At 39.1% G+C, this 13853-nt stretch overlaps 1 protein-coding gene across 2 annotated transcripts in view; it reads left to right on the top strand.

Moving 5' to 3' along the window:
• The first annotated feature begins 9501 nt into the window (after positions 1-9501).
• Positions 9502-13853, top strand: part of plppr2a (phospholipid phosphatase related 2a) — a 44083-nt gene continuing 39731 nt past the window's right edge. For both annotated transcript variants that reach the window (XM_067381339.1, XM_067381341.1), the window contains exon 1: positions 9502-9622. In XM_067381339.1, the coding sequence (XP_067237440.1) occupies positions 9554-9622 (69 nt within the window). In that variant the 5' untranslated portion in view covers positions 9502-9553. The remainder of the gene's footprint in view (positions 9623-13853) is intronic.

The raw sequence follows: 13853 nt of genomic DNA, 5'->3' as shown, positions 1-13853 counted from the left end.
ATGATTCTATACGCTGATTCATTTGTGCTCCGATGCTTCCTGAAGCAGCGTTTTGAAATCGGCCATCACTATATAAGTCGTTATTGTGGGGTTTTTTTGGCGCACCAAAAATATTCTCGTTGCTTTATATGAGCAATATCACACGAGTAGCCGTGCGATATGGCTGTATATCAGCACGCTGTGATTCGTCCGTAGGCACGAGGCTGCAGGCCGAGTGCCGTAGGTAATCACAGCGTGCTGATATACAGCCATATCGCACGGCAACGAGTGTGATATTGCGTTTATACAACAGTTCGACGGCACGAGTGTGTAAATAAATAAGAACAACAACGGAGTGTCTTTAAAACCTTCTTTTGTGCAGCACTACTTCCGTCCGCCACGGATTCAAATCTCAATTTGACAGTTGGACCAAGCCTCCGTTACTAACTCTAAAACGTCATTTTAGAACTAGTAACGAAGGAACGTTGAGTCGCTTCATTGAAACACATTGAATTTTCTACAGTATTAGAGAGAGAAAGAGAGAGAGTGAGAGAGTAGGCTATTACCTGTGTCTGGTATATTGCATTACATTCATTCATCAAGTCGATGTCCATAATATTACATCCTTTATACAAGTCCGTTTAAATGTCCGCTGAGGTAAGCGATTTTTGTATTTGTCTTTTTTTCAGCTTTGGGAATTTTCCATCCATAACACCACAGCGCTAAAACAACTTCCTTTTGCAAAAGTTCCTTTCAATTTAAAAGTCTCTTGTTACTCCCTGACTAATTCTCCTGTAAAGTGTTGCCGCCATCTAATGGCGTATTAATGTAATGTTCACTCAATCCATATTACTTAATGGACATATTTATATAAAATAATATTTATTGAACAACATATAAGCACAATTGTACAGTTCAGTCAAACATAAAGCACTAGTTATTAAAAAAATAAATAGGTCACCATTTACGCTGGTATGTGGGTTTTACAAATATTTAACGAATGAAAAGGATTTTAAAGAGCTTGTGACAAAACCTCCTAACTCCATTGGATCCTCAAACTGTCAATCAAGCCTCATTAATCCACCTCACCTCGTGAATGAAGTGCGCACGCAGTTTGGACATCTCTGTGCAATGCAAAGGTAAATAAAGATCTGATGTTTGGGAAAAAAATTGTAAATGTTTTCTTTACTCAAAAAAACATATGTTTATAAAGTTTAATGTTTTACGTATTTGAAGCAGAGAAGAGTCTGATATGTCCCGTCTAGTTGTAGCCAATATGCTATATAAGGATGTAACGTAACGTTTATTATTATCAAATTTAATATAGCACAATTCGACTTGCTCTGTAACAAATAATAGATTAATAAGACCAAAGATTGCCCGTTCTATGTACTCAAATTGAATTATGTCTCGTGTTTAACCACTATAAGAGCCAGGCACTGGCCGAGATGAAGCTGTTCTCGGCGGTTACAGAAGCACTGAACGGCCGCTGACGCACTCGAGATCGCATCTCCGAAAACGTCAAAACAAATTGTAAAATAAGCACTGTTATTAAATATGAGTCATATATTTCAGGTCTAAACAACTACATTCTCGCCTAAAAAACTATTAAAACTACAGTTCGTGAAAATTACAGTTGATTTGATCGGCCGCCATGACGGTCACTTCAAGCGGAGTGATACAAACTGTGAAAAGGCAGTAGGAGTGCTGTTATCACTGAAATATCGCATGGCTATCAGCCAATCAGATTAGAGAAACAGACAGAACTGTTGTATAAATATTAATATTGAACCACTGTACTCACATGAACTGATTTAAATATGTTTTTAGTACATTAATGGATCTTGAGAGAGAAAATTTCATTGCTTCCTATGGAGGCCTACAGAGCCATCGGATTTCAACAAAAATATCTTAATTTATGTTCTGAAGATGAACAAAGGTCTTATGGGTGTGGAACGGCATGAGGGTAAGTAATAAATTACAGAATTTTCATTTTGGGGTGAACTAACCCTTTAACATTGTAGCCTTTGGCAACCAGTATTATCCACAATTATTGGCTTTTATCTTATATGGGCCACTGTTCATTCATTATACTGTATGCATTACTATCAACACTCCTTGGCAGTAATACTGATGCATGCTATAGCAAACACCACTAATGGGTGTAATGTAACTCTTTGTTTTACATATTGTAGAGACTGACAGGCTTGACAAACTTTGACCTACTGCAATTCAGTTTGAATTTAACATTAACCTACAGTCACTAGAGCTCATACTGTTACCTGAAGAGAGAGAGGGAGAGGCACGAGCTTGAATACAAATCAGACTCCCCGTCGCGCACACGCGCATTCTCTGCAGCCGCACTGGAGAGCTGCGGTTGAGGTGACGATTTCATCTCTCACGCCTCATTAAGGAGGATCCGCCTGTGCATGCGAGTGCGGTTTGCACACAGACCGTGAGCGCATCTGCATACGCTAATGTGAGGAAACGCTCCACGAGAACAATCCCGTGTGGGTGGGAGGATAGAAGGAAGGACGAGGAGAGGAAAGCTGCACAGGAGTTCCATGGCAAACGCGCGTTATGGCCACTGCATAGGAATCCATCGCGACGGCTGCAGGGTGTGAAGTAAGTGTGGCTATCCATCTAACTGTGCATGCTTCTGGTCAGGGGTTCTTCCATTGTGTACGGTGCATGACTGTAATTTCACGGTGAGTGTGGCCGCTTTGGAGTGAGTCACCCTGGAAGGATGAGTTATGTATCCTGCCCCATATCGCTGGAAATCAGAAGGACATGAAGAAGCAGGATGGGGGTGTGGTATTCCCCAAACGCTAGCTCCAATTACCCTGTATGGCGAAATCCCTTTAGGGTTTTACGCTCTTATTGCCTTCGCATACATCCCCCACCTTTAATAGCTTGAAATTGCGATGCTGCCGGATGATGCATGAGGTGATTTGAAACGTGCATGTGTTTCGGTGGCAAATCGATGATTGACAGTAGAGCGATAGACTTACACCGTGTAATCCAGGTGCTTACAACAGCACGCCAGCAAGAGGATTACGCTCTTGAGCATGTGTTTTATTATTGTTGGTTTGGATAAATGAAGGAACGCAGAGAAGAGGGAGAGACAGAGTAAGTCGTGTAGTCTTGGTATATGCTTTTGATTTTCATTTGTACATGATGCATAAAGGGATATTTATTTATTGATGGGATAGTTCACCTAGAAATGATACTTCTGTCATCATTTCTCATCCTCCTGTCGTTCATATTTAGTTTGGACCCCAACATCCTTCATAATATCTTCTTTTGTGTTCTGCAGAAGAATGATATGCATATAGAGCAGCATGAAGGTAAGTATGATATTTTTGGGTGAACTACCAAGCATCAGTGTTTCCATTGCTCCATAATTCATCCTGCTTCATTTGTCATATAACGAGAGGTGTGCTATTACTTTTTTCTAAGCAATAGGATTTATTTTCCTTGGTGGGATTTATGTTGTTATAGACTCTTTTGAGGGATCTTCTGACTTGGGCTAGTAAGCAAACACTTAGCAACCACCTAAAAAGCACGTGCAGCTTGCAGGCAAGTTTACCTTGTTCTGCAAAACTCTTGATTCACTTTTTCTGCAACCATGATTAAAGTCTTTTCTAACCTATTGTGAGTTACACCGATCAGGCATAACATTATGACCTCCTTCCTAATATTGTGTTTGTCCAACTTTTGCTGCCAAAACAGCCCTGACCCGTCAAGGCATGGACTCCAGTAGACCCCTGAAGGTGTGCTTTGGTATCTGGCACCAAGATGTTAGCAGCAGATCCTTTAAAGGGTTAGTTCACCCAAAAATGAAAATTATGTCATTAATGACTCACCCTCATGTCGTTCCAAACCCGTAAAACCTCCGTTCATCTTCAGAACACAGTTTAAGGTATTTTAGATTTAGTCCGAGAGCTTTCTGTCCCTTCATTGAAAGTGTATGTACGGTATACTGTCCATGTCCAGAAAGGTAATAAAAACATCATCAAAGTAGTCCATGTGACATCAGTGGGTCAGTTAGAAGTTGTTGAAGCATCGAAAATACATTTTGGTCCAAAAATAACAAAAACTACGACTTTATTCAGCATTTTATTCTCTTCCGGAATCCTTTCAATTGAATTGATTCCATTGAATATTTTCATCTGTCGGCGTTGGTAATGCACTTTTACGTCGCTGTGGTTGTTTTTGGAGATTAGGACATCTGCGACATTTTGAAGCATCGAAAATACATTTTGGTCCAAAAACTACAACTTCATTCAGCAGTCAGTCTTCTCTTCCGGAATCCTTTCCATTGAATTGATTCCATTGAATTTATTCCATTGAATCCTTTCATCTGTCAGCATTGGTAATGCACTTTTACACCGCCGCGGACATCCGCGACATTTTGAAGCATCAAAAATACATTTTGGTCCAAAAATAACAAAAACTACAACTTTATTCAGCATTGTATTCTCTTCCCGGTCTGTTGTCAATTCGCGTTCACGCTTCTTCTTCTTCTTTCCTGTTTTACGGCGGTTTGCATCCAGCTTATTGGTGCATTACCGCCCCCTTCTGCTCCGGAGTGTGGTTCACGACTCTGGCGTAAGGCGCTGCTGACGTGTTATCCGATGCGCTCGAGCTTCGTTTACAGTCTGAGTTTGGACATTGTTTGTATTTTGATATTGCTATATTTTCTAAAATGGTGTGTAAGTGTGCATGTCGCGGATGTCCTAATCAACAAAAACAACGACGTAAAAGTGCATTACCAAAGCCGACAGATGAAAGGATTCAATGGAATCGGTTCAATGGAAAGGATTCCGGAAGAAAATACAATGCTGAATAAAGTCATAGTTTTGTTATTTTTGGACCAAAATGTATTTTCGAAGCTTCAACAACTTCTAACTGACCCACTGATGTCACATGGACTACTTTGATGATGTTTTTATGACCTTTCTGGACATGGACAGTCTACCGTACAAACACTTTCAATGGAGGGACAGAAAGCTCTCGGACTAAATCTAAAATATCTTAAACTGTGTTCTGAAGAAGAACGGAGGTCTTACGGGTTTGGAACAACATGAGGGTGAGTCATTAATAACATTATTTTCATTTTTGGGTAAACTAACCCTTTAAGTTCTGTTCACAAGCAAGGACCATGCCACAACCATAAATGTTGGAGAATTATTTATTGAAGAAAGTTAGGGATGAATAGGGAGTGGATGAAGAAGAAGGGGAAAGGTATGTTAATCGGTTAGGAATGAATAGGGAGAGGATGAAGAGTAATCAGGTTGATCCGGGCATCTAGTGTTGGTGGCCGGGAGACTCAGAGTGGGGGCATCATTTCAGTTAGATGTAGGCCAAGTGATTAGGACCCCCCGATACAACCTGGAAGGGAAGAGAACCGGTATGGTAAGGATGGTTGAATGGATGAGAGAGGGAGGGAAAGGGAGGGTTTGAGAGAACAAGACAAACAGTACTGAAGGGGGCGGCCCGATATAAGAAGGTTTTGAGAAGTCATGTGATTGGTTGAGGCGTAGCCCCGTTCCAGAACCTAAGTTAACCATTTAACTCCATTAAGTTGCGAGGTGGGGCCTCCATGGATCGGACTTGTTTGTTCAGCACATCCCACAGATGCTCAATTGGATTGAGATCTGGGGAATTTGGTGGCCAAGTCAACACCTCAAACTCATTGTTGTGCTCCTCAAACCATTCCTGAACCATTTTTGCTTTGTGGCAAGGCACATTATCCTGCTGAAAGAGGCCATAGCCACCAGGGAATACTGTTTCCATGAAAGGGTGTACATGGTCTGCAACAATGCTTATGTAGGTGGTACGTGTCAAAGTAACATCCACATGGATGGCAGGACCCAAGGTTTCCCAGCAGAACATTGCCAAAGCATCACACTGCCTCTGCCGGCTTGCCTTCTTCCCATAGTGCATCCTATTGCCATGTGTTCCCCAGGTAAGTGATGCACATGCAGCCGGCCATCCATGTGATGTAAAAGAAAACGTGATTCATTAAACCAGGTCACCTTCTTCCATTGCTCCATGGTCCAGTTCTGATGCTCACGTGCTCACTGTTGGCGCTTTCGGCGGTGCAGCCCCATACGCAACAACTGTGATGCACTGTGTATTCTGACCAGGAACATTCCACAAGAGCTGCAGTTTTGGAGATGCTCTGACCCAGTCGTCTAGCCATCACAATTTGGCCCTTGTCAAACTCACTCAAGTCCTTACACTTGCCTATTTTTCTGCTTCTAACACATCAACTTTGAGGACAAAATGTTCACTTGCTGCCACCCACTAACAGCTGCCGTGATGAAGAGATAATCAATCATTGTTATTCACCCATCAGTGCTCATAATGTTATGCCTGATCAGTGTATATTTGAGTGAAACGGCTTCTCGACCAAGAAAAACTGTAGTGTGGGACTTGAATTTGTCCATGAGGAATTGATTTGATTGGTTGTGGTTTCATTTGATTTTAGCTGGTATTTTTATTATGCCATTAATTTATTTTAGTCAAATGTACTCAAATATTGCATGTAATTTTACCAAACATTTGTTTTACCAAACCATGTCTGTCTTGTTTTTTGTGCGTTGTAAATGCCAGTTTGCATTGGTGAAGACAACTAATGCTCTATTATAGGATTAGATGCAAAGCTAAAGACCTTGAGGAGACTGTTTTGGTTTACTTTTCACCCCCCTTTAATAACAATCATTCTGAACGCTAATGTAATATGAAAGCTGGTACAGACAAATTTTCATACATGAACCATAATGGAAAGTCAGGGCAAGCTTTGCGTTGTAATGGAGTTGGTCTGCTCTGGGAACCCACAACCGCTTGACTGTACTAATTGAAGCTCAAGTGTCCTCTGAGGATATACTGTAGCAGCCTAGCCTCGATTTGTGGTAATCCGGCAACCCTCCATCTCTAGAAAAGCCCTCCTTTTGAAGTGGCTCTTTCAGGATAATTCATTATTTTAGTCATTGCCCTTGTGTTTGTTTGTCAGCTTGGCTCTGTATATTGTATGATACACATGAGTTAGTCATACAGAGCCAGACTTTCGGCTATCAGCAAAGTCTGGCCAACTTTGCAGTTTATTCTGACCAAAACCTGCTCATTTAGTGCCATCTGATCGGAACACAATCATGATGCATGGGGAAATAATGGTACTTCAGTCTACAAAAATAGGCATTTTACATTTTTTAAAACATTGTTTAAATTGAACCTATTTCGTCATGTCATATTAAAAGGGATGTATATATACTGGAGGTATATTCCTATAAATAAACCAATTTTATATGTTCATTGAATAAAATTGGTACCATGTTGTAAGCTTGACTAGCCGACAATTTTGATTACGATCTTGCAATTTTTGTGTGTAAAACGCAACAGACGGTCTGTAATGGGTGCGTGGCTGGTCTGTAGGCGTGCCGTCTGAGACTAAACATGAGTGGACCATATGCTCTTCCAGACAATTTACCTACATCATTTTTTAAAGCTCGACTCATCTACATAATTATCAAAGCACATGTTAACAAAGCCATACTGCACAAAAGTAATTTAAAAACACCATCAACAGTGAGTGAGCAAGAGAGATCCAATTTTGTTCTTAAACCTTCTTCCTGGTTGCCCACTTTGCTTGTTTACAGTTATATTTGGATGAATTTACCCCTGGAGTCTTATATTAGAGCACGTCACTCTCATGGATCATGCATTTTAGCTTCCTTTTTCCTCAAAGATGTTAAAACGACACATGGGCCAGTGTTGCCCCACAATAAAAAAATTCCTGGGATCTGCCGCTCCTTTTTTTTTTTTTACATTATCTGAGGACTCGCACACTGACGGATGTATAATGTTGACCGCTCCACCGCTGTGAGCTTAAGGCACACTAAAAGCGGAGGCATGTACTAGATGCTTTCTGTCGTTGGGCTTTAGTGCTTGGCTTCATGTGATATTCATTTCCCTGTCCTGAACTCAGAGGCTTACGCTGTGATGTTGAACAGACCTACTGACAAAATGCTGCTCGGTGGTTCACAGATGAATGTAAGTCCAGTCCTAGAGAGCTCTTGGTAGGTTTAGACCAGCTGTTTGTAAATTTATCCTAAAGTAAAATTACCAATTAGATTGTAACCTGCTAAAAACTGTTGCACCATTTGTTCTTAACACAATAGTTAATCTTGTAGGTCATAAGCTCTCTGTGAAGTAATGAGTAGTCACTTAATATGACATATATCTTAATTGATCCAAAAAGATCTAGTTTGTAAACAGCAAGTCTTGTAGTATTTCAGTTTACCATTTATATTTAAAACCTTTTTTGGGGGTCAGTGGTAATAAAATAATTTTCTATAAAGTATTTACAAGAACAGGAAATACAATAAATAAATAATCATGAAGCACAATAGCATGTTTTAATATGTAAATAATAAATATTTTTCATTGCAGGTTTGGGGAATGCTTTGTTTCGGAGATCAGCCACTAACAATTCATGTAATGCCCATGATTTTAAAACATAAATGAGCCTTAATGGTTGGTGTGTATATATATATATATATATATATATATATATATATATATATATATATATATATATATATATATATATATATATAAAAAATACACACACACATTATGGTGCTGATTAATTAATCTAATTAATCGCAAATTAATTGGACATCAAACTTGGCTAAGAAATTACCCCAAAAGATAATTTAAAGTCATTATTGTGTTAAATGAGAAAAGCATCAAATAGACATTACAAAAAGTAGCTTTAGAAAGTTTTATTTTTTTTATTATTCAACATAGACTTCATTACACATAAACTTTAAGGCTGCAACAGCCATGATTTTTCGTTTTCAGAAGTTGCGTCTGAATTGGCATTTATTTAGAGACCAAAACAGTTTGGTTACTAACATTCTTCAAAATATCTTCTTTTATGTTCCACAAAAGAAAGACATACAGGTCATGCAGATTTTAAACGGCATAGGGTGAACTATCCCTAAAATATTAAATTCTTTTTTTTTTTTTTCAATGAAATGATCTTCTAAATAAGGAAATAAAACTGCCAGTAGGTGGCAGTAAATGTCTAAGTGAGTAAGTGTCATTCATTCATTTGCTCTTTTTATAAATAGGCCGTTGTATCATCGGTTCACTAGAACATCAGGTTCATTCAGAAACAAAACACCTCTGTGTGTTGCTCTGAGACAGACAAGAGTTTGCTTAACTATATCCTATGATATAAATATGAGACAACAACTCATACAGGGGCATTTTTGTCCTGATATCTATAAATTTAGGGGCATTTTATAGGCTCCATACAGCAGTCAGTTGTTGCCCTGCTTCATGTTCATCACCAATCAACTGTTTGAAATATAATATTTAGTTTATGGGTTATGTTTTAATGTAGTCAAGCAAGAGATGTGCTTCCGATGTGCCAGGAAAAATAAGCTATTGTAATTGAGTTTTCTAGCTCCTGACCTGTTCTTTCTCTTTCTCTTTCATGTGAAAAGACTAAAGTGGGAGAGCGTGAGGAGGAACAGAGCAGAAAGAAGAGGGATCTACAATGGCAGCAGAAGAGAAGCCTGCTGTGAAGAGCAGTAGCTCCATTGTACCATGTTTCCTATTTGTGGAGGTGAGTTATATTCACTCTCATTTGTATGTCCTGTATGTCATCACATTCAATTATGAATTACATTAATAATTTCAAATTGATCAAATAATAGCATTTTCAATTCAAAATAGCGAAATTTCATAAATATGACCAGTAGTTTCCATTACTGGACATTACTGTTGGTCCCTGAATATTTCAATCATAAAACAGTCATTAAATATTAAATGTTTAGCTACTTACTCACCACATACTCTTTCATGAATATGTGAAGTTGTGTGTGGAGTGATGGTGGAGTCGCATGGTGATGCTCCAAAAACTGGTGAGAAATATAGTTCTAAACATCCAGTTTTTTCATTCTTTGTTTCTTGAAGGATGGAAAGATAATGGACTGAATTGTTTTTGTGTTTGTTATTGTGTGTGAGCGCGTGAACTAATGTTGGTGTGCATCACAAACAACTCACGACACTTGCCTCCGCTGTTGTTACTATGGATACCAATCAGCTGGATCTGGATCCCATCTCTGTGCTATCATTTTTAGATTCTCTCTCCCACACGTGTAAATCTTCTCTTTGCTGCTGCCTTCTGCTTTCTTCCAGTAATTTGCACGCACATGCATTCACAGACAGAGCTAGTGTGCTCTTGCAGAATGCATATATGATTATTTGATAAGCCACATTGATTTTTTTTTTTCATGTAGCACATTCAACTACTGCTGTGAGTCACTTTAGCGAGGCGAAGCACAAAGCATGGAAGCTGGGAATGTTAAAGAAACATCATAACAGCCAGTTATGCAACTTAATTGGAGGGCAAATATAAGGTCTGGCCCTTTCAATCCTTCACTTACCATTTACTTACAAATTTTCAATGAAAAATCTGTCATATTTAGTCATAGTTTTTTTCTAAACACAAGGGGAAGGGGAAATTTTGAAGAATGTTCACGCTGCTCTTTTTCATCTATTACCATTTTATTTGTATACAATTCTATGACCAGACCTTCTATGGTGATTCTATGGCCAGCTCTTGCCATACACAAGAGACTATCCATGAATTTTCTTGGCAATGATTTTTCCAGGGTAGGTTGTCAGGTCTTTCCCCAACCCTCCCCATTATATGCCTTGGAGCTCACACATACAGCAAAATCTCCAGAGTTAAATCATCTCTGCTCAGAGTACATATGGTCCCACTCTAAATAGTGTTAAAATAGCACTAAAGCAGAGTTAAAGTTAATGAGAAAATTAAACAATTAATTAAGTGTTGATTGTGCATTAGTGATGAACGCCTGCTGTTAACAAGCAGAATCACTGAAGAAAAGAGAAACTCAAGAACTACAACTGACTTCAGTCACAGCCTTGTTAATTGCTTAAGTATCTAATTAACTTTAACTCTGCTTCAGTGTTACTTTAACACTATTTAGAGAGGGATCATATGTTGATTTAACTCTGGGTATTTACTGTGGACACACACATTCAAACCTATGGCTAATTTAGCACATCCTATTCACCTAAACTGCATGTTTTTGGACACAGAGAACATGCAAACATAGAGAGAACATGCAAACTCCACACAGAAAGGACTCCCTGCTCAGCTGGGATCTGCAACTGGAGACCTTCTTGAACAAAATGCAAGTTTTGGGCACTTGTGACCCATTTACAGCACCTGCAATCACTAAAAACAGCGGGACATTAACATGAAAAATACTTAAAGTGCCTTAAAGGTCCCGTTCTTCGTGATCCCATGTTTAAAACTTTATCTGTAAAATCTGTAAAATTTTAAAGCTCAAAGTTCAATGCCAAACGAGATATTTTATTTAACAGAAGTCGCCTTCATCGAACGGCCGGTTTGGACTACATCCCTCTACGTCCTTCTTTAATGACGTCACTAAAACAGTTTTTTGACTATCCTCCGCCCACAGGAATACACACAAAAGGGGGCGTGGTCTTGTTGCGCTCCCACGGAGAAGAGCAAGAGTTGCGTTTGTAGAGTGTGTAGAGCGAAACGCTGTTATTTTCATCCCGCAGTCCAATCACCTTTGTTTGGCCTTCCCAGGGACGCTGTACTTAGAGATCAATGCTTACAATTTATGTTTAACTCGGTTCCCGAAAATTATAATTGTGGTATCCTTACTGCAATAGTTAATGTTGGACTGCAGTGCACATAATGGCCACAAGAGGGGACTATGTTTATGTATATGGCTGCTTTCCGTATGAGGTACTCTTCTGAGTGAGTGATAACGTTGTACATTTTCTGTCGCTGCTTGTGGAGATTAAAGAGTTCAGTCTCTCGGGAATTATTGTCTTTTGTGTTAATTCGGCACAATACCACAATAATCCACATGTAAAACTATGTGCAGCACACGTTATGGTAAGAGGCGTGACCTTTGCGGGCAAGGAGGGCTAAGCTGCTGTCGAATCACAACACAGGAACCGCTGGCACAATCAGAACTCGTTACGTATTTCTGAAGGAGGGACTTCATAGAACAAGGAAGTCATCAGCCCGTTTTTATGACAGTGGAAACAGCGGTACATAGATAAGAAAATTATGTGAAAAATACTGTGGTTTTTTTTACACGCAAAACATGAAAACATGTTATATTGCACACTATAAACACAATCAAAGCTTCAAAAAAACACGAAAAACAGGACCTTTAAAGGCACAATATGTAATTTTTTCGCCACTAGAGGTCGCTTATTCAAAACAAAGGCGTAGATTGATGTCTACAGCCGGTGGAAATGAATCTGACAGGTCTATTAAAGATTTATTCACATTACTGTAGTATGAAGCATGGTTTTGGTGCAGAACGAGGCCGCTGAGCGATTGCTAATGAGAGACGAGTGCAACACGTCTCAAGAGCAGTGGAGATTTTATTATGCCACAGGCGAGCGCTTCCCCTTCTTCTGGTCAAGCGTATATGGGGTAATGTAGCGCTGTTTATCATATTAAAACATTTGTGCGTTAAAAGTTGTTATAGTGCTGTGCGTTCGCTCGGCAGCTGCTATAAGACACTTGTTGCACACTGCAGTAAGCTGGATCGATATTAGTCATGGTAAAACATGGTACTCAAAAAAAATAATTAAAAAAATTGCCTTTAATGTACTTAAAGGATTAGTTCACTTTTGAATGAAAATTTCCTGATAATTTACTCACCCCCATGTCATCCAAGATGTTCATGTCCTTTTTTCTTCAGTCGAAAAGAAATGAAGGTTTTTGATGGAAACATTCCAGGATTTTTCTCCTTATAGAGGACTTCAATGTCCTCCAAACGGTTGAAGGTCAAAATTACAGTTTCAGTGCAGCTTCAAAGGGCTTTAAATGATACAAGACGAGGAATACGGGTCTTATCTAGTGAAACAATCAGTCATTTTCGAAAAAATACAACTGTATATGCTTTATAAACACAAATGATCGCCTTGCATGTGCTTCCATTTTCCATATTCTTCAAAAAGCTTACGCCGTATGTCCTACGCCTTCCCTATTCTACTAAAAAAAACTAAACTGGCGCCGCGTTCGTTCCATAAGTTGAATAGGGCGTAGGACATATAACATTAGCTTTTTGAAGAATACGGAAAGTGGAAAAAACATTTGTGTTTATAAAGCATATACAGTTGTATTTTTTTTTAGAAAATTACCAATCGTTTCACTAGATAAGACCCTTATTCCTCATCTGGTATCGTTTAAAACCCTTTGAAGCTGCACTGAAACTGTCATTTTGACCTTCAACCGTTTGGGCTCCATTGAAGTCCACTATAAGGAGAAAAATCCTGGAATGTTTTCATCAAAAACCTTCATTTCTTTTCAACTAAGGAAAGAAGGACATGGACATCTTGGATGACATTTATTTGAAAAAGTTTATTTGAAAGTGAACTAATCCTTTAAACAGTGATATTAAAAGATCAAATTTAGTATACACTAGTGTTGTCAAAAGTACCGACCGCAATACCAAGTCGGTATTTTAAAAATCTTTTAATCTTTAATCTTTAATCTTTTATTTTAAAAATCTGGCGCTTTGAGTGCTGTGGAGCAGATTCGTAAACACCTCTGATTGGCTGTTGTGTTCACGTGCTCATCAGATAAGTCTGTGATTGGCTACAATGTTCCACGCACGGGAGCTTTTGAAAGCGCACGGAAGAAGAGGAAGTACATGCAGAAGAAAAATACATCTCTATCTTTCCTATCATCGGTGTGCCTTTGGAAGTGAATAGCCCTGAGCAATAGCAGATCTGCTCGACTATAGTCTCTCTGGCTCCTTTGATAG

The sequence above is a fragment of the Chanodichthys erythropterus genome, chromosome 3 (genome assembly GCF_024489055.1).
Source record: "Chanodichthys erythropterus isolate Z2021 chromosome 3, ASM2448905v1, whole genome shotgun sequence".
Classification (NCBI taxonomy): domain Eukaryota; kingdom Metazoa; phylum Chordata; class Actinopteri; order Cypriniformes; family Xenocyprididae; genus Chanodichthys; species Chanodichthys erythropterus.
This window is presented reverse-complemented; position numbering and strand designations above follow the sequence as displayed.